This window comes from Elaeis guineensis, chromosome 3, assembly GCF_000442705.2.
Source record: "Elaeis guineensis isolate ETL-2024a chromosome 3, EG11, whole genome shotgun sequence".
NCBI classification, from domain to species: Eukaryota; Viridiplantae; Streptophyta; class Magnoliopsida; order Arecales; family Arecaceae; genus Elaeis; species Elaeis guineensis.
Window position 1 is genome coordinate 128306597 of NC_025995.2, and position 25246 is coordinate 128331842.

Sequence of the window (25246 nt, forward strand, 5' to 3'; positions counted from 1 at the left end):
TGGTTTTGTGTTGGCACAGAGTGGCGAGAGGCACGGGTGCAGGCTTTTGCTGGGCCAGGGGAAGGGGGTGGGGGTGCCAGGCGGTGGGGGTCATAAGGTGCAAGGGCCGTGGGGGGGTGCAGCATGGGGGAGCTGTAGGGGGATGTGGGGTGCTGTAGCAAGTGTGGCAGGAGAAATGACAGTCGGGTAGAGGTGCTGCAGATGGCGCGCTGGAGGGGGAGTGGGTGCGTGTCGGCTGCCGGCAGACGAAAGCGAAGGATCGTCGGGTGTGGGGGGAGGTGGGAGGAAGGAAAGGTAGAAATGAAAAGAGAAAAAAAAAAATATATAATATATGTATTTAAAGTTGATTAATAATAAAGCATTATTATTTACTTAATAATAAATATTATTATTTGATTAATAATAAAATATTATTATTTGATTAGTAATAAATTATTATTATTTTATTAATAATTAAATATTATTATTTGATTAATAAAAATATATTATTTATTAGTAATAAAATATTATTACTTTATAGTTATAAAAATATTATTATTTAGTTAATAATAAAATATTATTATTTGACATAATTAAAAATTTAAATTTATTTTTAAATTTAAAATTAAAATCGTATGCTGAACATGCGATTTCAATAAAATCGCATGCTCGAGATGTGAGAATCACATGTTCGCGATGCGATTTCATTCTTTTTTTTTTTTATTCCATATGCTCATTTCTTTTTTTGGGGGGGGGCGCATATGCGGGCTTTGCCGGGCTGAGGGGGAGAGGGGTGTCAGGCGACAGGGGGTGGTAGGGTGCGGTGCGCAGGTGCAAGGGCCGAAGGAGGGGGGAGTTGTGGGGGGCGTGGGGTGTAGACGTAGGGGTTGGGGGAGGATGAAGGGGGTGGGGGAGATTTTGTGTTCGCACTAAATGACGGGGGCACAGATGAGTAAATTTATTATTATATAAAATTTTTATTTAGTGATAAATATATTTATTAATTTTTAATAAAATATCATATTATTAATGCATTAATATATTATTTTATCAAATAAATTTTATTTTATTAATTTTATTAATATATCATTTTTATTAATTTTAATACATTAATATCATATTACATAAATAGCTTCTATTTCTAAATTATAAAAAGATCCTCCACATAAATTTTCACAATAAAATAATATTATTAATACCTTCTATTTCTATTTCTAATAATAATGACATTTTATTATTAATAAAATAATAATTTTTTATCATTAAGCAAATAATAATATTTTATTATTAAGTAAATAATATTTTTTATTATTAAATAAATAATAATATTTATTATTAATCAAATAATAATATTTTATTATTAATTATATATATATATATTTTTTTTTTCTTTTGTTTCTATCTTTCCTTCCTCCAACCCCCACCCCACCCCTCCGGTGATCCTCCGCCTTCGTCTGCTGGCGATCGACCTGCACCCACCCCTCTGATGTGCCACCCGCAGCACCTCTGTCTGGTCGCCGCTCCTCCACACGTCCCCCCCGACCCTATGCCCGTTTCTCCCTACCACTAGGGAGGAATCAAATAATAATATTTTTATTAGTCAAATAATAATATTTTTGATTAAATAAAATATATTAATAATATTTAATTATTAATAAAATAATAATATTTAGTTACTAATCAAATAATAATATTTTATTATTATCATAATAATATATTATATATATATAATTTCTTTTCTTTTCTTTTCTTTTAGTTTCTACCTTCTCTTCCTCCCACCATCCCCTCCCCCCCGGCGATCCTCTGCCTTCGTCTGCCGGCAGCTGGCCGCACCCACTCCCCTCCGATGCGCCACCCATGGCACCTCTGCCCGGCCATGCCGCACCTGCCATGGGCCCCACCCATTCATTTGTCCATGGGCCCTGTGCCCCCCCTGCGACACCCCCCCCGGCCCCACACCGCCCCACCCCGATGAAGCCTGCACCCGCTCCCTCGCCACTTTGTGCCAACACAAAACCACCTCCCTAACCCTCTCCACCCTCCCTCGGCCCTTGCACCAGCACCCACAGCCCCCCTCCCCCCCCGGCCACCGCACCCCACCGTCCTGGTCCACCGCCCTAGCCGACAAGCGCCCCTCCCTCCCTGGTCCCAGCGAAGCCCCCACCCGCACCCCCCGATCGTTCAGTACGAAGTTGGGAATGAAAAAAGAAAAATGTATCCTGAAAATGAAAAAAAAATGAAATCGATTGAAACCGCATGTTCAACATGCGATTTCAATTTTAAATTTAAAATTAAAATTAAATTTTAAATTTTTTATTATAATAAGTCATATCACTTGAAACCACATGTTCAACATGCCATTTCAGATCTGAAATCACATGTTCAACATATGGTTTCATCGCGTCCGTGCCACCTCAGTCCAAGTGTCGTATTTTCGAAAATAAGATGGGAAGGAGGGTAGATTTGAAAATAAATATATAAAAAAATATTACAAAATAAAATCTCACTTGCTGCGTGCAACTTCAACCATGAAATTGCCCCTTGTTCCTCAAAAGGCCACCGCAAACAAGACCGGGCCACCAAACATTATTTCGGATGAAAGAAAATCTCGCAGTATAAGCGGCAAGCGTCCACTAGAAAAACAAGTGGCAAGTAGACCTGCTGATACCATGGATGATCTGTCCGAACCCGACTCCTTTAAAACGGATTTAGACCATAATCTTCAGCTCGGTGAGTCAGGTCAGACCTAAAAAATCAAGCTCAGGTTTTAAAACAGACTGGACTCATATTTACATCAACTTGGCTTGGACCCAGACCGAGCCTATATCCCAGCTTCTAATTTAGAATCCCAGATCCCCAATTCCCACTTCGAGCCTTCGGCATACTTGCCTCCTTAACAATGCCACCTGCTCGGTATGCTCACCTCCCTCCTGACATCCCGGCCTTCTCATCGTCCCTCACATATCATCCTATCCTCCTTACCGCCTCCTTGTATCATCCAGTCCTTCGCCGCCTCGTGTCTTCCCAATCTCCCCATCTCCCTCCATCCATCTTGCATCATCCCCACCTAGGCGCCAGCCGCCTCCTTGCCTCTCCAACTTGTTCTCGTCTAGAGAAGCTCGAGGCCCGATCTGAAAATCCAAATCCCGGTATGGAGCGGCTCAGGTCTCAAAAATTGCTGCTGTCCTCTGGGCCGAGCCTGATCCAAACTCAGCCCAACCCGCCGAATCCAGTGGCAAGGTAATAACCTGCCGGACATGCACTCCAAACTTTTGGGCCCGGCTATCAAACCTGGGCTCATACGAAGGCCGGGTGGGTGGGTAAAAGGATGGGTTGTCCCATTACGCAGAGGATGTTTGGTCCATGTCAAACCCATTTCACCAGAACATCACCATACAAAGCGCCACCTTCAGCTTCCCTAGGAATACCACAAGTCATCTTCAGAATCAGGAATGATCGAAAGCGAAATTCTTTGTGCACCACAGGCATCCGTAAAACGCACCACCTTGTTTGACTTGTTCGCCTAATTATCATTTTCTAATATCTATTTAATATCTATAAATTAATTTTTTTATTTAAAAATTTTATATAATAAAAATATCATTATTCTTTCAAAAATTATAATAAGATGACTATTTACATTCAAAAAATTATAATTTTTATTCATAAAATATCATAATATAATATAAAATATCATAATATACATAAAATATCATAATTTTTAAAAAAAATATTCCTGTCATTCAAAATTTTCAAACGATAAAAAAATAAACCATACGAATTGAAAAGTGATTAAACAAAATATTTTTTTATATTATAATATCTTAAACTATATTATGACATCCTCGACCATATTATGCTATAGGATATCATAATTTTTTTTTAAAAGATAGATATTTTTATCATATAAAATTTTTAAATAAAAAAATCGATCTACAGATATTGAATATATATTAAAAAAAAAGATGACTATGTGAATTAATCAAACAAAATAGTATGCTCAATATCAGATTTTCTACACTGCTCACGATGCACAGAATTTTTGATGATCAAAATATTTTGATGATCAGCAGTTCCCGCCATCATTCAGCCCATTGATTCACCGTAACAAATGTGATCAAATAACGTCGGATTTGTCTCCTGGACTGAGCTAATCTTGGAAGCTAAAACTTAGACACACATACAAAGTAGAGACCAGGATTTCAGCCGCATGATACACACACAAAAGACGCTTATACATGATCATTTTAGATGAAATCATCAGATAGCATATATAATAATGCAAAGCAGAGACCAAGAATTTATAAGTCTGAGCAGTATTTTAAGGATAGAATAATCCTACCTTCAGGTGTCTTGTAGATTAATACCAGAAGTTAAATATACAAGCTGTGTGACAATCATCAAAAAGAAAACCATGCATTAACCGCATTCCGGAGAACAGGAAACTAATCTAATTTTCTTGATAAAGACGCAGAAAAAGAACATGACATTGCTTAGCAAGGGTATCGGAACATTCTGAAAACCTAAAGCTCCTCATGAAGCCTTGATAACCAAGCTAAGCTTCATACAACAGCACCACTATCTATTTTTTCTTCTTTGATGACTTTTTGAGAGATTTATTTTTCGGTTTCAATTTAGTTGATGTAGAAAATGCCTCCCGATCCTTTTCCTTCTTCCGTTGCTTCTCTTTCTTCACATTGAACATCGTAACTGCCTGTTCACAATTAACTCAAGCCAAATGACACTCTTTTCTTTTTCTTTTTCTCTCTCTTTTTTTCAGCATGAGGTTGCATAAAGAAGAAGAAATAATTTAAGGCAAAAGCGGAAAGTGAGTACAACCACAAACATTAACAGATAGTTAGTTTAACAAGTTTTATTGAAACAGCTGTACAAAATTGATTGTTTGGTTGTTTTCCATAAAACCTGTTTGTCCACACTGACAAGTCAAAACCTGAAAAAGCAAGTTCATGAAAACAGATTTCTGATTTTTTGCAAAACTTTTTTTAAATATCTGTCTGGTAAAATTCACAGGCAAACGATAAGCACCTAGGTTCCAATGTGCGAATTACAAATGTTACCTTGTTGACATCAAGTATGTCATGAGAGCTTTTAGCCATCAGCTGGTTAAGAATTTTCTCCGTTTGCTGCCTTTCTTGGTTGCCCATTCCTTTTCCTTCTACCACAGGGAGGAACTAGACCGAAGAAAAGCAATCGAAAAAACACCATCTTCATCTTAGGTCCCAACAAAAGGCATGATTAAGCAGATACAACATAGAGTTTGTATTTTGCGTACAAACCTTTCGATACTTCCCAGTATGCTTGGGAGCTTTCTCGCCTGGCAGCTTTTTGTCGAATTTCCCACCACTTGCCGTTGCAGTTGCTGCCATCCCAGCTACATTTTCAAGCTCCTCTTTACTAGCTTTCTTTGGAGCTTCTTTCTGGCTTCCCGTGACGGGCAATGCTGTTGCAGCCAGTTGTACATGACTGCATTGGAAAGTTCAACTATAGATAAGATTAAAGTCTAACATCGAAAAGACAGCCAATCGGGTGCTATGTAAATAGATAATTTATCATACAAGTTTAACAGTACATGAGCAAAAATAAAGGGTACGCATGACAACACAATTAAGTATAAGAAGCACAATAAGCTACTAGCCACCACAGCTTATTGATCCTTAAATGCAGCAATAATGTTGCAGATAAATCGCCATCCAATACCCTGGAGGGCAAATAGACAAATTGAATACTCGGCATTCAGAAAGTATAATATCTAATAATACTCAAGTGATTATCTTACAACACTAAGTGAAACCAGTAAACGACAAAGAGCAAGAGGCTTGAGAGAAGATAGGCATGTTAGCTATAGCGAAAGCATACGTATTTCCCACACAGAAGTAACTTGATGAGGGGGCATTGCCAGAACCGTGGCACAAATATATACAGATAAATCAGTAAGCTCTTTACAGATGATATAGTACCCAGAGGGCAAAGATAGGGTGATGGCAGGAAATCTAAATACTTTAAACTTCATAACTAAAAAAGGTGAAGAATAAGTATCGACAGAAGATAGAAAACAGAAAACAACCTTGGCAAGGCACCAGCTTTCATGGCCTGCTTTAGATTCTCCAGCCGGTTCTTTTCTTGCTTCTCAACTCGTTTCTTCCTCTCAGCCTTCCTTTTGGCAAAAGGATCCTCCCCTGGCTCTGTAAGAACAGAATTATCCATATAGAACAACTAAACTATATAATTATCCAAAATTACAAGGAACACCAATCTACCATACGTACAGAAAATTTAATTGTCAACCATTACATGCACTCTCCTAGATAGTCAACTACATACAAGAAAGCACAAAAAATACTATTTAAGAGACACAGTCACAAGCTTAAATTACTTTAGAAAAATACATGATAAGAATTATCATGGAATTAAAAAGCTTCAAAATATTGCTTTCATAGAAACCAAAAATAACTTCAGTTAATAATCACCAATGATTACACTAGATTATTTACCAATAATTGGAAAAAAAAAACTCAACTACAAATCTACAATGACAGCCTACATGATCCAAGGTCCACAATATTCTGTGACACGCAACTTCCCAACATTACTGATAGTATAGTCTTGCTCATTGAGATTATGGGACTGTAACTTTGAATGGCCATGATCATGTCCCAGAAACAATCAAAATACAAGGCACTGCAGCCTTTCAGGCAAGGTTGACAACTCCAAGTAATCTCTCTATGGTCTACAAGGCAGTACTATATTTTCGGCTGAGCCTAAAATGAACACATGATTTACGGAGTACATTATATATAAAAAGGAGTAAACAGGCAAGAAAAAATAGGTATCTCAGGGCTTAATGATTAACAATCATAGAATATCAGACTGACAAGAGGGGTGTGATGATGGTGTCGTAACTCTAAGAATGGCTCCTGGACATGGACAGGTACTGATGCAAGGTTATATGCTTTGACTGGTTTAAGCTTACAGTAAGCTAAAATAAATTATTACTGACTAATATAATCCATTTGCCCATCCGTTCTATTGCCAAATTAAATCTTAAAAAAAAAAAATGTTTTAGCACATCCATTTTCGATTGCTTAGTGCAAATTTAAAAAAGGCAGGTTCATCAAGTATAAATTTTTTACTAAATAAAAAAGGCAAGACATATCCCACCAATTGAAAGAAGCAACATAGTTGTATTTATCTTTATAATTTAGTTGGCTACAAACTGTTTTATGATAAAAGAGGTGGAGAGAAGTTATATAAGCTGATCCCTGCTAGCATCTCGGTCAACTAATGACTAAATAGAAAAAGCAAGACATATCCCACCAATTGAAAGAAGCATAATATTTGTATTTATCTTTATAATCTAGTTGGCTAAAAATTGTTTCATGATAAATGAGGTGCAGAGAAGTTATATAAGCTGATCTCTGCAAGCATATCAGTCAAGTAATGAAGTTCAAAGCTTTTACCAAATCATTTCTAACATAAAAATGATTGTGTTATTAAAAATAGATTGATCAGAAATAACAAACAAATATTCCCTTCAAAAACATTATTTGCAAGCTAGTTCTTAATTATTGATAAACCATAAAGCTCTAATAAGCTAGACATTTTCCAACTTGTTCTAACTCATAGAACCATATGATAGGATAGATCAACAGGCTTTAAGCACATTTATGAAGGAGTGAGTTTCAAACAACACAGAAGCTACCAAGCAGCACAATAAGTTGACACCAGATTGCACTAATTGTTTGATCAGAAAAATCACTTCTTTAACCAAAAATATGGTGCTTCATAAGGAATAAATTCTGTCTATGTAGAAATCCTCAATCATTTCCCCACTTAGTTGTATTAATGCAGCAGTTGCAGGTAATATCTAATCTAAAAGCACAATCCATGTATGTTGAAACCAAATTCAAAGCGTAAGTAATCAAATTGTATTTTTCTATACAAATGAGAGAAGTACTCAGACATATTCAACCTTGTTGGATTGAATTTCAATGTTACAGGTAGGCTACTCCTGATCCGTCAAACCAATCTTTCTCAACTCAAAAACAATGATGCTTTCACAATCCCATCCTAAGCAGGAAATCACCACTTCCACAACATAGCAGAGATGCCACTTTGTTGCAACTTCAACCTACCCCCGACCTTGCACTTATCCATGATTTTATATTTGGTTTAGAACGAATGTTAATAAAAAGATTCAGATTGCAGCTTGGAGTTGATGAGTACGGTAAAGTTCTTGCAAAGGAGGCCTCACTTTAACCCAGGAAAAACAAATTGATTTGTGTTTATTTAGAGGTTTTGCAAATTAAATGCCAATGAACAGGTATTTTTGATATTACTAATGTCAATCCGAGTTAGGACAGTTGCCTGAATATTTTGAACTGTGAATAGGCCATCACTTTAACACAAGAAAACAAATCGATTGGGGTTTGTTAAGAGGATTTGAAAATTAAATGACAGTGAAGAGGCATTTTTGATATTACTGATGTCAATCTAAGTTGGGGACATTTGCGAGAATATTTTGAGTTGTGAATTCTACAGGTCAATCAATCCTATCAATGGTAAAGGATGAGTGACACAACGCAAAAGAACAGATATCACCACAATGATCCAAGATGTGATATGAGAATGGTCCTGCATTTAGTAAAATAAAGAAAGAGATTATGGTAACGGTGATTTAGTTGGAGAAACATAGTCAGATGAGCTTTAAGCCTAAGTAAAAGAAACCAGTTTTATTTAATCAACTAAATTTCAGACAAACAATATTCTGAATAAGAACCAGGATTATTTGTGCCATTTTTTGACAGCAAACAATAGAAATTCAACCTATAATTGCATTCAAAACATGTCAAACGGCACTTACATTCCCTTTCATCAAAAAAAAAAGGAAAAAAAAAAACATAGCTCCTATATTGCATGATGACAGCATTAAACATATATTTCTCAATAGCAATGTTTAACAAATTATACAATTTGCTTGTTACTTTTAGAAATTTATTATGACCCAGTACACTCTAAATACTATATTGTTCATCTAAAAGTATTATAGATAGACAAGATAGCAACCGTGATAGAGCCTCAAAACATCTCCTGCGATTCAAAAGTTGTGTATTTAAAAGACGCATACTCATCATTTTCGAACAAAGGATCAGCTTATTGTCATTCACAACTCAGTACAAGACTACAAGTTAGGTTGCTATAGATGCATAGATTCAAATTTCAATAGTGCAGGAGACTTTCGCAATATTTTCATTTTATTATGCAAAATCATATGGATCTCCTAAACAAGAAGACAGCTGCAATAGAGTACTATCCCTGCAATATCAATGATCATCCTACAATGAGGTTGGATAGCATTGCAAAGAACACAACTGACATGTAGAGTTTAATAGATAAGTTGTACAAAACTGCTATTTCTAACATAATCATCTCATTGCCAATTGTTTCTCTCCTATTTTGCCAATCAGCATGATGAGTCAATCTCTGTTTCTTTTTTCTTCTTCAAAACATCAATCAAATTAACTGTCTGCATGATGGCTGCTTTTCTTTTGCTAATTGAAAATTCTATTATGAAATGTCAAATGTTCATTATGAATCTGTAAAGAAGATTTAAAAAGATAAACCATTACCATCTGTCAATTTGGCCTCAATTATTGGGACATCATTGTCATCATTCACACGATCATAGCCATATCGCCGCTTCCAAGTACCCGTTTGTTCGTCAAATACGCGCTTGTCTTTTTTGCGCTTCTTTATACCTGTAATATCATTTAAGCAATATCATCAAGCATGTTGAAGCAGACAACAGAAAGAATTTCTCCCCTGAGGAAGGGGGCTGAGAAAGCATTTCATTAGCACTCAACCCCATCACAGAACATTAAACATACAGGAAGACTAACCTTTCGCTTTGGCAAACAGTTCCCATTTTGTGGGAGGCTTAGGCTTTGGAAGCTGAGAAAGCAATGCAGTTTAATTAGTGTTGTACACTCTCATGCAAGTGAATAATAAAAAGAGTTCTGAATTGCAAAATACTGCATAAAGGTGCAAAATTGAAAAGGCACCAATATTCAATTCACTTTAAATGGGGATTCAATCTGCCTGCAACCAAATGTAATCAAGACATTTGTCAGTCATGGATATATCATGGAGCTCTTTTACACTATTAACCAGCTAGGTATCTCTAATATCACATAAGGTCATTCTTCATAGCTGCCCAACTATCACATGCAGTAATGAAGACAAATTCATGTCATCCTCTAATAGAAGGATCCATGGTAAACTTGACTAAATAACTGAAAGTACTAAATTTCAAGAGGGACTTAGTTTAATCAACTTGGACCAGGCATCAGTTTAATCAACTTGGACCAGGCATCAGCCATAATTGCTGTTATCATAAATGAAAATTGAATTGATCAATTTGAAGCAAAGTCAATTCAAAGGCAGAAGACTGGGAGGACAATCCTCACAAAATTGCTGCTAGAGATAATAGTCAAGGGTTTCTAACCAAACAATTTGGGCCCAAAATGTGATTATGGATTAAATTCCCTTGTCCTTTATTTTAAAAATAATCATGTGAAAATCATAAGTATGTTTATTGGGACACAAGCATCCTGAAATACTAAATAGGATGACATTTGCAGCACACAGCCTTTTTAGAAAACAGAAATAGCCAATATGATGCTTGAGATAACAAAATTTGAATGGTATATGCCATACAAGAAGATAGAATGACAAATCTATCAACAAAAACTAGAGGGTCTGAGTTCTGATTTCTTAATATAGCTTCTCCTTGAACCCATTAAATTCTTTTTCAATTTACTTAAACAGATAATGATTAACAAGCATCTAATTACCATTACTAACAACTGCTTGTCAAAGTAGGGCTGGATGAACCTGGTGGGGAGAGAGGTCCATGGTGCAAGTTAAAGGGTGAAGATAGAGATGCTGAAATCAAAGAAGATTTAGTGATGACACTAGAGTAGGGGTGTGCACGATTCAGGTCGGGTCAGTTTAGGGCTATTTTGAAACCAAACCGATTTAAATCAATTTTATAAAATCAAAACCAAAACTGAACCGACCACCTTAAAAAACTGGTTCAAAGCGAGCTGAAAAATGTGGTTTGGTTCGATTCAGTTTATCGGGTTGTGCTGGATAAACGGGCTTCTGTCAAATATACTTAGGATAAATGGGACAGGCTGAACGGGAGTTTCTATCTCACAAGGCCCATTTGAATATGGGAAGGGCAGTCTTATCCAGCTTCCATTTGACAAGGCCCATAAAAAAGAAGGAATTAGGAAAGCAGAGAAGAGAAAGAGGAATAGGAAGCTTATATTAACCAATCTCTGCAACTAGATCAAAACACCTGCAAATGATTTCCTTCCCAAAAACAACGGAGACCATCTAAGAGGACCAAGATAGCCTTGCCATTTACAAATAGCCATTTTTCCCACTTGAGAGAGAAGGAAGGTGGTGGAGGAGGAGGAGGCAGGCAAGGTGTCTTTCCCAAGGTAAAGTAAGTAATCAAACAAGAACCCTAACAAAAGAAAATCAGAACACAACAACAAAATTAAAAAAAAAAAAAAAAAAAAACTCACACAAGATTCACGATTGCTCCAATAAGAGGTCACCAAGATGGGAAGTTGCTCGAAATACAAAAGACTCTTGCTGGTGTTCGGAGCCCAACAATGCCATTATCCATATAGCATTCCTTGGTGGCGGAAATTGAAGAGGAAACACCACAAATCCCATGCTTTGGAGCCAAGAAACCAAAGAAAACTCCAAAATTTACAAGAATTGTGTGGAACCCCCATGAGATCTAAGCTCAAAGATCAAAAGCTACTGGTATCAATCAAGTCATGGCTCCTTCCGCTACCTCAAGCTAGATGGATCTCCTGATGGGGGAGGTGGAGGAAGGCCGCGAGGAGAGGCGAGTTCTTCACAAGGACTCGGTGGAGGGTTGGGTGGGCTAGGGTTTGAAAACCCATCTCAATGAAGCAAGAGAGAGTAGGGGATGCAAAGAAGAGGACACATGGGCAAGAGAAAGGAAGGATGCGTGGGCGAGGGTGAGGGCGAGAGAGAGAGAGGACGTGGTCTTTTTTTTAAAGCATGGGCAGGTTTTATATGGAAGAAGCTTGGGCTGGTTTTATAACGGGTCGGATTGGTTATTTAGAAGCTCAAACAAAACCAAACCAAATTTTTTTGGTTTTAACTTTTCTCAAACCAACACCAAACTGAATTTTTTTTTAAAAAAAAAAAACATAAATTGAACCATAAAGGCCGGTTCAGATCAAGTTTGCAATTTGGTAGGTTTTTTTGCACACCCTTTCACTAGAGTACCTTAATATTAGACACTTGACACAGATTACCAACATTAAAGTATAATTAAATTGCATAATCAACTTATGAGAAAAATTTGCAGAGAGCATACAACAAATTAAAGCATCAATATTACCCAATTGCACAGAAATTTCAAAGCTTTTACATTGGTAGGTTAATGTGTTTTATAGGATACCCATACCATATTCAGTATTATACTTGAATTTATAGCGGTGTAATGGTATCCAAGGAAGAAAGCTATGAAAGAAAATTTATTTGAAAAGATCTATCATGGAGAAGATGGGCTGACTAAGAAGTATTGTTGATGTAGAATCCACAAAGCGGCCAAAAATATATGACATGAATGCTTGCTTCATAATATCTTTTACATCTATAATGCAGTACCCATGGTTCAGCTAAATGATATTTTCCAAATATATGGCTTCAAGACCTATTTTTTTTCCTCTTAAAACAAAGCACACTGCTTATCAAAATGATGATGCGAATTTTATGCATATCATTTGCATATCAAGTACAAAGTGAAATACAAAGACACACAGACACAGAAAAAAATGGTAAGTAGCTGTAAACAATAAACAAAGCCAGTGCTGTAGGATTTGGTCCAAACACAATTTAACGAAACGACAATTAAATTTGCCAGATAACATACTTAAAAAGAATATGAAGAAGAAAGTAGTTCAAATGAACCATCAGATCAAAGCTTACATGCTTCTCTCTAGGAAGCCTGGTGCTGGGCTGTGGCAGGTGAACGATGGGACCATCAGAATCTTCAGTGGACGGCAAGCTAAAGAGAGCATTAGCAATTTCTTGTACCAGCTCTGTCCCTTTGTGCAGGCACTCCTTTACCAGGTCTTCCCTGAAATATAATGCAAAGAACAATAAATTCAGAAAATCAGAAGTGCTCTTTATTTAAGTTTACCTCATGCTGCTTAAAACCCGAGGAAGGGTTTTGGGCGAATCCAAAAATCCATTGAGAAAACAATTATTTGTGACAACTATACGCAGAAGAAACGAATTTAAATGAATATATAGAGGAAATCAAGAATATTATGTTCGAAAAGATCGTGAAAAATAGTTAGAAAGATCGGCTTTTGAGAGGGCAAAAGCTGACACCTCTGAAACTGGTGGAGTATATGTGCTTGGAAATAGGGACCAAGCCCCGGGGAAATCACAGAAGCAGTCATAAAGGCTCATTTAGCACTCTAGGTTAATATCTTGCCTCTAGAGAAGTCTTGGGAGGGTTTAAGAGTAACCTAATTATTACTAGCTCTTCCAAAGGAGGAGGAGGAAGGACAAGAAAAAAATGCCCCAAACCCTGAAAACTAAGTCCAGAATCTATAAGTATAGGTTAAAATCATGTCTTTCAAGGTTCTTAGGAAGGTTTTTGATGTCTCATAAACCAACCGTACAGCAATTTCTCAGTTTTTGGTTCGAGAATATTGCACCAAGACATTATATCAGACCTTAGAAAGAAAAAAAAAGTTCGAAAGACAGAAATTTGAGAGGAGGAAAAAAAAAGAAAGGAGAGGAACGGACAAACCTGGCGGAGGGGACGGATGGGAAATGATGCGATGGATCGAAAGCCATGAGGTTTCCCAAATCGATTTGGTATGTCTCCGTCCCCATCTCTCTTATCACTCCTCCCTCCCTCTCTCTCTCTCTCTCTCTCTCTCTCTCTCTCTGTGTCTTCTCTGTGCCGGCGTAGTCGAGGACTGAAACGAAGAGGGGGGAGGGGGGGGGGTAGCGACGGAAGAGGAGGGGCTCAAACAAGACGCCGCTAGCTGAGGTTTTTAGGGCTTCTTTTCCAACGAGCCGGAATCGAATCTGCAGTGGGCTCGATTCGATGGATTGGGTTGGCTCGGATCAACCCCTGTGCGAGAGGGAGCGGATCAACGCCTGAGGGGTTCGAAATTGAGCTGATCTCGCACCAGGCTGTGATTTGTGAACGGTGACGCGACTGACGCTCCGATCACGGCTTATTGTGATCCCGCTTGATCGAGGATGATCGCATATCTTAAAGCGTGATTGGGCGGTTGCGTGCGTGTGAACGGTGATTATTTCTCGCATGGGTGGGCTGGTCTGCGGATGGCTCGTGAGAAGAGGCGGTGGCAGATCGTGCTGTTGGAGGATGGGGTGGGAGAAGCGGAGTGGTACCTCCGATTCTTATCAAAAAAAAAAAAAAAAAAAAAAAAAAAAAAAAAAACACATCAATCCTCTGTAGCATGCTGTCAGGACTCTTTTGCCTTATATTTCAACGATCTTTGACACAATTTTGTACATACTTTATAACTAAATAACATAAACAATCATTACTATACTATTTTTTTTTATTTTGCATAGATTTTAGAGTATTTTCATCGTATCGGAGCTTCCAAAAACAAACCATGAAAATACAATGCTGCTCGATCATTTGGAATCCCAGGATGGAATTTGGATGGATACTCTGCTTGTATAGTATTGAAAAGATAGACGAGAACAATCTAGTGGACAAATTTTCTTACAGATTTTTGCAGTGTCCATTGTTGCCTCCCCTGCCTCCTGAGCCGCTAGTTATAATTTGAGTAGCGATCATATAGGTTTGTATTCCTTTGATTTCATTAATGAAAATGCTGTTCTTACAGTGCCATATCTGAGAGTGTTGCCTTACCTTTTTTGTATCTTTTGTGCATCTTGCTTGGTACGTATGGGTTAGTTCCTTTGTGCAGATAACTTCAGGGCGCCACACGGATTTGATCTACCAAGAGGTGAAGTTCGTGATAAAGTAGCATCAGAGCCAGATTCGATCGAGGACACCTGTGCAACATAGATGGGACGGGATGATGCAAGAGGAGGCAATGGTTGCCACCTCGGCCCCAGCGAAAGGATAGGCCAACATCAAGAAACCGCGAAGCCATAGAGAGCAGATCTTTACAGTGGAGACCCATTTGGCCTAGATTAAGGAGAGCTTGGTGCCCTTATTCTCATTGAGGGATCGTTTGACTAGCTTAGAGTTGCATCAAGAGCAACTTGTCGAGACAGTGGACAACCTTAGTGACAACATGCAAGAGTCTGTCCAGCACCTGCGGGAGCAATTCAATGACTTGGCTACTAAAGTTGTAGTCCTGACCTGAGTAGTTAGTGCCATACCAACTCCAACCACTGGTGATAGTGGGTCAGGCCGAATGCGAGTGCCAGAGCCTCGAAGTTATGGTGGGACTCGTGATGCAAAGGAGTTAGGAAACTTCTTATTTGACATCGAGCAATACTTTTGGATGGTGCAGCCTAACTCAAAAGACACCAAAATTATTTTGGCTACAATGTACTTAATCGGGGATGCCAAATTATGGTGGCGGACTCAGTATGAAGATATCCAAGCAGGGTGGTGTACCATTGCCAGTTGGGAGGATTTGAAAAGAAAGATTAAGGCACAGTTTTTGCTAGAGAATATGGAGTTCATTGCCCAATGAAACTTAAGGCATCTCCAACAAACTGGGACTGTTCGGGAATATGTCAAGCAGTTCTCTACACTGATGTTGGACATTCGGGACATGTCTGAAAAAGATAAGTTGTTCTACTTTTTGGAGGGCTTGAACCATGGGCCAGTAGGAGTTACAGTAAAGAGGTGTCACAGACTTAGCATCTGCTCAAGCTGCAGTCGAGTGCCTGACGGATTACCTCTCCTCTGACCACCAAAGGAAGAAGCCCACTCTGAACACCTCCAAAAACCATAAGTTATCAAAGGGTAAGGCTGTGATGAATGAGAAGAAGAAAGACTCCAAGATGAAGGGGCTGGAGATAGCAAGGGCCCCAAAGTCTGGGTGTTTTCTATGTGAAGGGCCACACATGGTGAAGAAGTGTCCCCAAAAACAAGCTCTCAATGCATTACAGGCTAGTATGCAGAAAAATCCAACCGGCCATGATGACAATAGCAGCGATGATGAAGAGCAGGTTGAGGGCCTTCGCATGGGTGCCCTTAGGTTGCTGAATACCATCAAGGATCAAGTGGGGGAGCAGTCCAAGCTATTCAAGCAACAGCAACAGCAGAAGCCACAACAGCAGCAGTCGAAGCCATACCAATAACAACAACTAAAGCCACACCAGACTCATCAGCAATCCAACCGACGAACCAGTGAGCTCATGTATGTGCAAGCGGAGCTCAATGGTCATGTGACTACATGAGCTCAATGGTCATGTGACTTGGGCGACGGTGGACACGGAGGCAACCCACAACTTCATTGCCGATCGTGAAGCTACCCATCTTGGGTTGAAGTTGGAGAAGGACTCTAGTCGAATGAAGGCGGTGAACTCTAAAGCACGGCCCATTGTTGGGCTTGCAGGGGATGTGCCTATTCGAGTTGGAACTTAGGGTGGAAAGGCTAATTTCTTTAGACTGTTAGGATGGTGCCAATGTCCTTTCTAGATGCTTTGTGTATGATGGGAGATGAGTTTCCCTACATTGTTCCTGTTGCTCAGCAAACTCTGGAAAGGATGCATCAAATCTCTTCTCTTCAACTAAAAAGGGAAATAAAGAAGGGAGAACTAACATATGTGGCTGCCTTAAAGCTGGAAATAAAACCCAAGGATATGGGTCCCTTCTCTCCTGGAGTCTTGAAGGTCCTATAGGAGTTTGAGGTTGGATGCCTCCCGAGTTGCCTCAAACTTTACCGCCTAGGCGGGCAGTGGACCACAAGATCGAATTGGAGCCTGAAGCAAAATGCCCAACTCGTTTGCCCTATCAAATGGCCCCACTGGAGTTTGCAGAACTTCAAAAACAACTAGATGAGCTATTGAAGGGAGGGCTCATCTACAGCTCAAAGGCCCCTTTGGAGCCCCATTTCTCTTCCAAAAGAAGCAAGATGGGAGCTTTCGATTGTGTATCGATTATTGGGCCCTGAACAAGGTGACTGTGAAGAATAAGTATCCAATCCCTTTAATTGTAGAGACTTGTTCAATCAGCTTGGTGGAGCTCGATATTTTTTCAAGTTAGATCTTTGATCTATATACTGGCAAGTCCAGATTGCAGAAGGAGATGAAGGCAAGACCACTTGTATGACAAGGTATGGAGCATTCGAATTTCTGATGATGTCCTTCGGATTAACCAACGCCCCAGCTACATTTTGCACACTGATGAACCAACTATTCCATGACTATCTCGACAAGTTTGTGGTGGTATACCTAGATAATATTGTCGTGTATAGTCGGATACTAGAGGAACATGTGGAACATTTGCGGACTATCCTTAGGATCCTGCAGGAGAACTCCCTTTATATGAAGAAAGAAAAATGTTACTTTGCCCAGAAAGAAATTCTATTCTTGGGCCATCATGTTGGGGGTAGTCTGATATGCATGGACCAGGAGAAAGTTCATGCCATCCAAGAGTGGCAGGCCCCTATCAAGGTGAAGGAGCTATGATCTTTCTTAGAGCTTGTCAACTACTGCAGGCAATTTATTACAGGTTATTCCCATCGTGCCGCACCCTTGATAGAGTTATTACGGAAGGACCGATCGTGGGATTGGTCCTCAAGGTGTTAAGAAGCTTTTGAGGACTTGAAAGCTGTAGTGATGGAGGAGCCGGTGCTGCGGCTGTTAGATCATACATTGCCATTCGAAGTCCACACTGATGCCTCAGATTATGCTATTGGAGGGGTCCTAATTCAAAAGGGCCATCTGGTGGCTTTTGAAAGTCAAAAGTTAAATGACATCGAGAGGCGATACACTGTCCATGAGAAAGAGATGACAGTGGTGGTCCACTGTCTAAGAGTATGGAGGCATTATCTCCTTGGATCACGATTTGTTGTTCGGACAGACAATGTGGCCCTTAACTACTTCCAAACATAGAAGAAGCTATCTCCCAAACAATCTCGGTGGCAAGACCTCTTGGCAGAGTTTGACATGGCCTTGGAATATAAGTCAAGGCATATGAATCAAGTGGCCGATGCCTTAAGCCGTGAGGCTGAGCTCGTTGCTCTAAAGGTGGATGAGCAAAGTCGAGTCAGCCAGGTGCAAGCAACCCTTTTACCAAAGATTCGAGAAGGATTACTGAAGGATCCTGCATCTATTATCCTAAAGCAGCTCATTGAAGAAGGGAAGACACGGTGGGTTTGGTTCGAGGATGGATTTATCTTAACAAAAGGGTGTCGAGTGTATGTTCCTCGGATGGACAACCTTAGAAGAGAGCTTTTGCAAAAATATCATGGTACTTTTTGGACTGGCCATCTGGAATGCACCGAACCCTTGCCCTCTTAGAGCGGACATACTATTGGCCAAAGATGGGGGAGGATGTGGTAGAATATGTCCGGACGTGTCTCATTTACCAACAGGATAAAGTAGAACAGTGTAAACTTAGTGGCCTTCTTGAACCCCTACCTATACCCGAACGGCCTTGGGAGAGCGTCTCAATGGACTTCATCTCGAGTTTGCCAAGAGTAGAAGATTTTGGATCGATCCTTATGGTAGTGGATCGATTATCCAAATATGATATCTTTATTCCAGCACCCCTACTTTGCTCAACAGAGGAGGTGGCTCGATTTTTCTTAAAGCATGTGGTGAAGTATTGGGGCATTCCTCAAAACATAGTCAGTGATAGAGATTTCAGGTTCTTGGGGCAATTTTGGATCAAGCTCTTCAAACTCCTTGGTTCTAAGCTATATTTTTCCACTAATCTTCACCCCCAAACTGATAGCCAGACTGAAAGAATAAATACTCTCCTCAAGCAATACTTGTGGCATTTTGTGAGTGCCAACCAAAAAGATTGGGTGAAGTTGCTCGACATAGCCCAATTCTCTTACAACTTGCAGCGGAGCTCTGCATCGGGCAAGAGCCCCTTCGAAATCATCACTGGTTAGCAATCCTCCACTCCGCATATAGTAGTTGTAGGGTATACAGGAAACAGACCATCTGTATATCATCTGGCCAAGGAGTGGCATCACAATATGGAGATTGCACGGACATACCTTAAGAAGGCTGTTAAGAAGATGAAGAAGTGGGTTGATAAGAGAAGGAGACCCCAGGACTTCAAGCAAGGTGATATGATGTTGGTCAAGCTCCAACCAGCTCAACTCCTGTTCTTTCGCAAAGTGCATAAAGGACTAGTTCGCATGTATGAAGGTCCATTCCCTATCATTGGAAGGGTAGGAAATGTATTCTATCAGGTGCAACTTCCCGTATGGTTCAAGGTGCATCCTGTATTTCATGAAAATTGCCTCAAGTCGTACCATACCAACCAGATAGATCCTATGAGAAACATGTCAAACCATCCAACCCTTACTTCTACCTCCTTGGAGAGAGGGGTCGACATCATTCTGGCAGACTGAGTTCAAGTTTTACCCAGTGGAGCGAAGGAGATCTAGTACTTGGTGAAGTGGAGAGGACTTCCTGAGTCAAAAGCCAGTTGGAAACCGGAGGATTCGCTACAGCACGAGGAGGATCGGGTCGAAGCATACAAAAAGAGCACATCGGCGAAGACATCGACCTGATCAAGTGGGGGAAGTGGGGGAGTCTGTTAGGACCCTTTTGCCTTGTATTTTGCTTGGCAATAGTCTCTGACATAGTCTTGTACATACTTTATAACTAGATAGCATGAACAACCATCGCCACATCATTTTTTCTTGTTTTGGATGGGTTTTGGGGTGTTTTCATCATGTCGGAATTTTTAAAGTTAAGCCATAAAAATGCAATGCTGCTCGATCATTTGGAACCCCCAGGATGAAATTTGGATGGATGTCCTGCTTGTATAGTGTTGAGAGGATGGGTGAGAACAATCCAGTGGATCGATTTTCTTACGGATTTTTGTGGTGTCCATTGTTGCCTCCCCTGCCTCCCGAGCTCCTAGTTGTAGTTTAAGTAGCGGTTGTATAGGTTTGTATTCCTTTGATTTTATTAATGAAAATACTATTCTTACAGTACCATATCAGAGAGTGTTGCCTTGCCTTTTCTTGTATCTTTTGTGTGTCTTGCTTGGTGTGTACCGCCTGATTCTTTTGTGCAGGTAACATCAGGGCACCGACAGGCGAAGTCCCATTACATTTATATTTGCCTTTATTGGATATGACAAAACAAAATTACAAGCACCGTGTCATCATGAATCGTTATAGCACACAAATATTTTTTCTCGGGGTTTGGAGATTTTTGTGCATAATAAGATACTGCACTTACAACTACCCAACATTGTTTTAAGATACTTTTGTTGACGAATTTCAAGCAAGCCACGCCATTCACTTCCTAAGAGAGAAATTAGCCAACAAACTTCATGACCAATATTTTGGCTACTCTTCTCGATCATTATCTGCGGGCACTGATCTTCCTTCTATAATGATGAATGCTGCTGATTGTTGTTTTCTTTGTTTGTCCCTCTGCTATAAACAAATAAAAATAATAAAAGAGCAGGTAATTGCACCAAAAGATATTGAAAGGTAGATAACTGCACAAAAATAAGAGAAGAATGATTACTATCATGTGAAAGAACTTGCAAGTCGACATAGTTGATTGGTAGCGATGTAACGCACTACACATGGTACAAAAATACCAGTCACGATATAAGCGGGCTTTTCACTTTGAAGCAAAATCGCCTAAAAGTATTAGCGGAACAGGCTGCTTCCTTGTTCTTCGAGTTGAAGTGCTAGGAGCCGAAGACTGCGTTGTTGCCGAGTAACTTCCTAGGGAGCCTTGTTTGTATGTCTTGAGATCCATTGTTTCCTACGCAACGTAAGGCGTTAGGTGGGAAATCTTATTCACATGATCATGTAACCAGTGTGCCAGCCTCTTACACACTGTCCATATCTATCCCCTCAAATTCATAATCAAATTAGCTTCAATAATGACAACGTGGGAGGCCCCCCCTCCCTCGTCACTTTTGAGGGATAAGGAAAAAAAAATTCCGATCACGATTGCATAGAAATATTAGATTTCAATAGCTCGCAATGCCCATCGGAGAAGATGGCATATGTTACGGTTGGAATCCGTCCTAGGCCGAAAGTATTGAAGCGGCACAACCTCCAACAGATCAGTTATGATCGGACTTATATTCCGATGGAGATCCTCCAATGTTCAAATCAGATTTTTTGCAACAGATGAAAAAAAATGATCGCTTATGAGAGAGAGAAGAGGCATACCATTTGGGATCCCCAAATTATCTTTTTATAGGTAAAGTGGAAGCCTTAGAGAGAGAAGATCGTAAAAGACTATTTTGCCCCCTATCATGTTCTTGAGCACCGCATCTCATCTCTTGATTTTTTGAGTTGGTGAGTGAAGTCACCTCATAGCCAGTGGGGGCCGTTTTTATTAATTGCATGGATTGGCAACTAAAGCCCAGAGAATGGCGTGGCTTTGTTCATAGCCACTCTTATCATTAAATGGAATGACATGACTGAATCATGGAGAGGCCTTTTATAGTCATCATGACAAGCTGCTATCTTTAATGGCATGACTTGATAGTGGCATAAAGATTTCGGATGAATGCCACCAGGTGTGGTAGCCGAACCATAGATCGACGGAGATAGGCCTCAAGCTGATCATGTGCCGGCAAGCGGCGACCTTAGTGTGAATATTGGAGTTGGGGTCGAAGGTCGAAGTTCGAGATCCGCTAGTCTGGGTCGAATGCTGGTGTGGCTTGTTTCCACACAGGGTGACACGGTCTAATGGGATCGGGTGAAGGCCGATCTCAGCAAAATAATAAGTTTCAATAATGAATGGCTCTGAGATCGATTAGGAATAAGGATCGGCCAAAGACCTCCACAGAAGATGCCAGAGCTGGGGCTCCTCTTGACCCAATGTCCGGATGTCACATCTGGGCCTATGGCTAAGAGCTCGACCAAGGCAAGCATCAGCCATCCAAGCCGAGATCATCTGTCGAAGTTCCAGTTGATGGACGAAGCCAGGTGGCCAAAGTAGAAAGTCCGTTTATCCAGGAATCGAGGTCGGCAGCCGAGATGGGGTTAGACACGCGCAGGGGGTGCGAGCATCCATGGATCGAAATCGGGCATCCCAAAATATTTTGATATAGTCACTAGCATGACATATGATTAGGAGTAAGGATCGGCCGAAGATCCTTGAAGAAGAAGCTTGAGCCACGGTATCTCTTGGATCGGTGCCCGAAGTCCGAAAGCCATCTTTGGGCTAAAAAGTTGACCTGACTATGGGTATCTGTTCTATGTCTTCCTTTTATCTTGTTGTGATTCCCATAAAAGGATGAGACGAGAGGGAGAGGGGTAATTAACGCCTCTATCAAGTTCAAATGACCTAGGACAATCCTCGTAACACACGTATAGTAGATGATGTATGGTCGAGAATTAATGAAATACATGGGACAGCGTGGTCAACGAAAATCTTTTGGGCACCGGCAGTGGGCTGATTAAATTAATAACATGCTGGGCCTCCAGTCTCTCCTTATCTTGGGCCTAAATGAAATTTTTCTCAACAGCATACAAGTCACACCATTTATGGCTAGGATTGAGTAATATAGGCAAGAAAAATTCTTTGTGCACCACTGGCGGTGTAGAAAATATGATGTGGAGCATACCACTTGTATAATTGGTTCATATAGCCACCGCTTCAACGCGTATTTAATATCTATAGTTCTATTTTTTTGTTTAAAAATTTTAAATAACGAAAATATCTCTGCTCTTTGAAAAAAATTATGACATCCTGTGGTATATTATGATTTTCTGCATGCAGGACGTCATAATATGGTCCAAAAAATTATGACATTTTGTGGCATATTATAATATCCTACGTTAAATTATTACTTCCTGCATGTAGGATATCATAATATGATCCAGGATATCATAATATGCCACAGGATGTCATAATATAGAAGGGGCATTTTTATCCAACTATTTTTCCACGTGCATTTAATGTTTGTAGTTCCATTTTTTCGTTTGAAAATTTTAAATGACGAAAATATTTCTACTCTTTGAAAAAAATTATGATATCCTGTAGCACATTATGACTTCCTGCATCAAAATTATAACTTTCTGCATGCAGGATGTCATGATATAGATATAACATGTCATAATTTTTTCAAAGAGTAGAGATATTTTCATCATTCAAAATTCTCAAACGAAAAAATAGAACTGATATGCGTTGAGAAATAGAAGCTACGTGGACCAATCATATAAAATGGTACCCTCTACATCGGGTTTTCTATACCGCTGGCAGTGCACAAAAAATTTTCCAATGGGCAATGAACTCTAGTGGCATATTTTATCGGCCAGGTTCATGGTTCCTTACGAAACAGCCGACGCATCAAATGTTTGATCCATCATGGTGCCTGCGGCATTTTCTTGGTGGTAAAGGATCATGCATGCTTACTGCTTGAGCGGATATGCTTACACCGTCAGCAATAATTTAGCAGGGTTCTCTACACGCGACCCACTTGGCAAGCCTCCCAAGCATGGGCCAGCTTATTGCACGATAGCTTGGACGAGGCTAATCCTTGCCTAAAAAGATAAAGTTGCTTCTACTGATTTTAAGCAACCATTTAAGATTTCGAGTAGGACGTGCACTTCAAAACAAGGAGAGCTCCTTCCTTAGAAGGAAGTTATTCCACGTGGGTACGAATTCGTGGAGTCTATAAATTAGCATGATACAGGTGCCTCTGAAGCCAACTCAGGCAAGAAAGTAAGATGGTCTTCTTGCCCTCTCCCATGAGGCTTGCAGTGATTGCAACGTTGCTCGGCTTGCAGTTATTCTACCAGGCATTCCAAGTTCGCTGCGACGTTGGCACCGCAATGTCTTATGGGCCCCCTTATACTCGTGAGTGATTTGCCGATTATTTCGAACTTGAATCAAATTTTGTGATATATATATAAACCCCATGCATAAATCACAGGAGATAAATTTCAATCCAGACAAGCTCTGCTTATGATGTAATCTTCTTCTTCTTTCTTTGCTGTAGCCACAAAGTGTGACGGCTACAGCCAGGGCCAGTTCCCTCCGAGCAACATGTTTGCGGCGGTCTCTGGGGCCTGTGGGATAACGGTGCCGCCTGTGGAAGGACGTACAGATTGAGATGCCTGAGCGGAATCAATCGGCCTTGCAAGAATGGAAACATCGTGGTGGTGGTGGTGGATGAGTGCCAGATGAGCAATCCGTGCCCTGCCAACCTCCTCCTGTCCAGAGAAGCTTTCGGAGCTGTTTCACGCTATTCTGATGGAAAGATTAACGTTGAATACACTCAGTTTGTGCTCCACTCGCTTACAACGCACTTGCTCCAAATTCGTGGCCATCCATGCCGCCTATCTAACCCCTTTCTTTTGTTTCCGCAGGATTTGAACGAGGAAGAGTTGCAAGATCGCCGGTGGCATGTAACCTTAATTAAAGGAACGCTGGAAATATATTGTTATGTCGAAGAAACTAAATCCTTTTTCTTTATCGTGCATAAAAGCGGCCATAGTCCGCTGATAAAATGATTGTAATACCTGTACATAAATAAAGCATATAAAGGAAGTAAAATTACCAATGCCCCAGCGTGACAAATCTTACTTGTACCTTTTAATTTCAGAAAAGTGAAATTACCAAAAATGGTATGCTTGGTCACAATATACACAAGGCACCCTAAACTGAGGAACATGCTGCATGCGTAGATTTGGTGGAAGGATATAAGAATTTATACAACTACATATTTAGTCTCACATCGATTATTTACATGAAATATCTCGAGTACTTATAAAGGATCAAAGAATCAAAATAATACATTCCAATTAGTCTTTTTGAATAAAATCCTAAGTTGTTATAAATGGTATCAGAGCTGATCTAGTCCATAACCTATGTATGCTAGGAAATACTATAGTACGGATTCATTTGGACTGACCACGAACCAATCGTGATGTTTATAAATGGACACATGAATATATATGGATCATTGGTCTAACAAAAACATCAGAGTTTAAATGGAGAAACATACGTGGATACCTACAGATACGTGTTTAGTCCCACA

The 25246-nt window shown here is 39.9% G+C and overlaps 1 protein-coding gene and 1 pseudogene across 1 annotated transcript; one reads left to right on the forward strand and one right to left on the reverse strand.

The window, feature by feature from the left end:
* Positions 1 to 4279: 4279 nt before the first annotated feature.
* On the reverse strand, positions 4280 to 14083 carry LOC140856726 (ribosome biogenesis regulatory protein homolog). Its single transcript, XM_073254978.1, has 8 exons — positions 13874 to 14083; positions 13039 to 13189; positions 9897 to 9948; positions 9627 to 9755; positions 6065 to 6182; positions 5277 to 5463; positions 5058 to 5171; positions 4280 to 4693 (listed from the first exon to the last, which is right to left on the reverse strand). Exons 1-8 carry the CDS (start codon positions 13957 to 13959, stop codon positions 4562 to 4564), a joined length of 969 nt encoding a protein of 322 aa, XP_073111079.1. The 5' UTR covers positions 13960 to 14083; the 3' UTR covers positions 4280 to 4561.
* Positions 14084 to 23896: 9813 nt separating this feature from the next.
* On the forward strand, positions 23897 to 24769 carry LOC140856166 (EG45-like domain containing protein; annotated as a pseudogene).
* Positions 24770 to 25246: the final 477 nt, after the last annotated feature.

Excerpts from the sequence above, each read along its gene's own strand:
- LOC140856726 (XM_073254978.1), bottom strand. The coding sequence starts at position 13,959 with ATGGGGACGGAGACATACCAAATCGATTTGGGAAACCTCATGGCTTTC. Across the intron at positions 9,756-9,896 it reads ACTGTTTGCCAAAGCGAAAG|GTATAAAGAAGCGCAAAAAA; the intron begins GTTAGTCTTCCT and ends ATGATATTACAG. Across the intron at positions 6,183-9,626 it reads TGAGGCCAAATTGACAGATG|AGCCAGGGGAGGATCCTTTT; the intron begins GTAATGGTTTAT and ends CTGTTCTTACAG.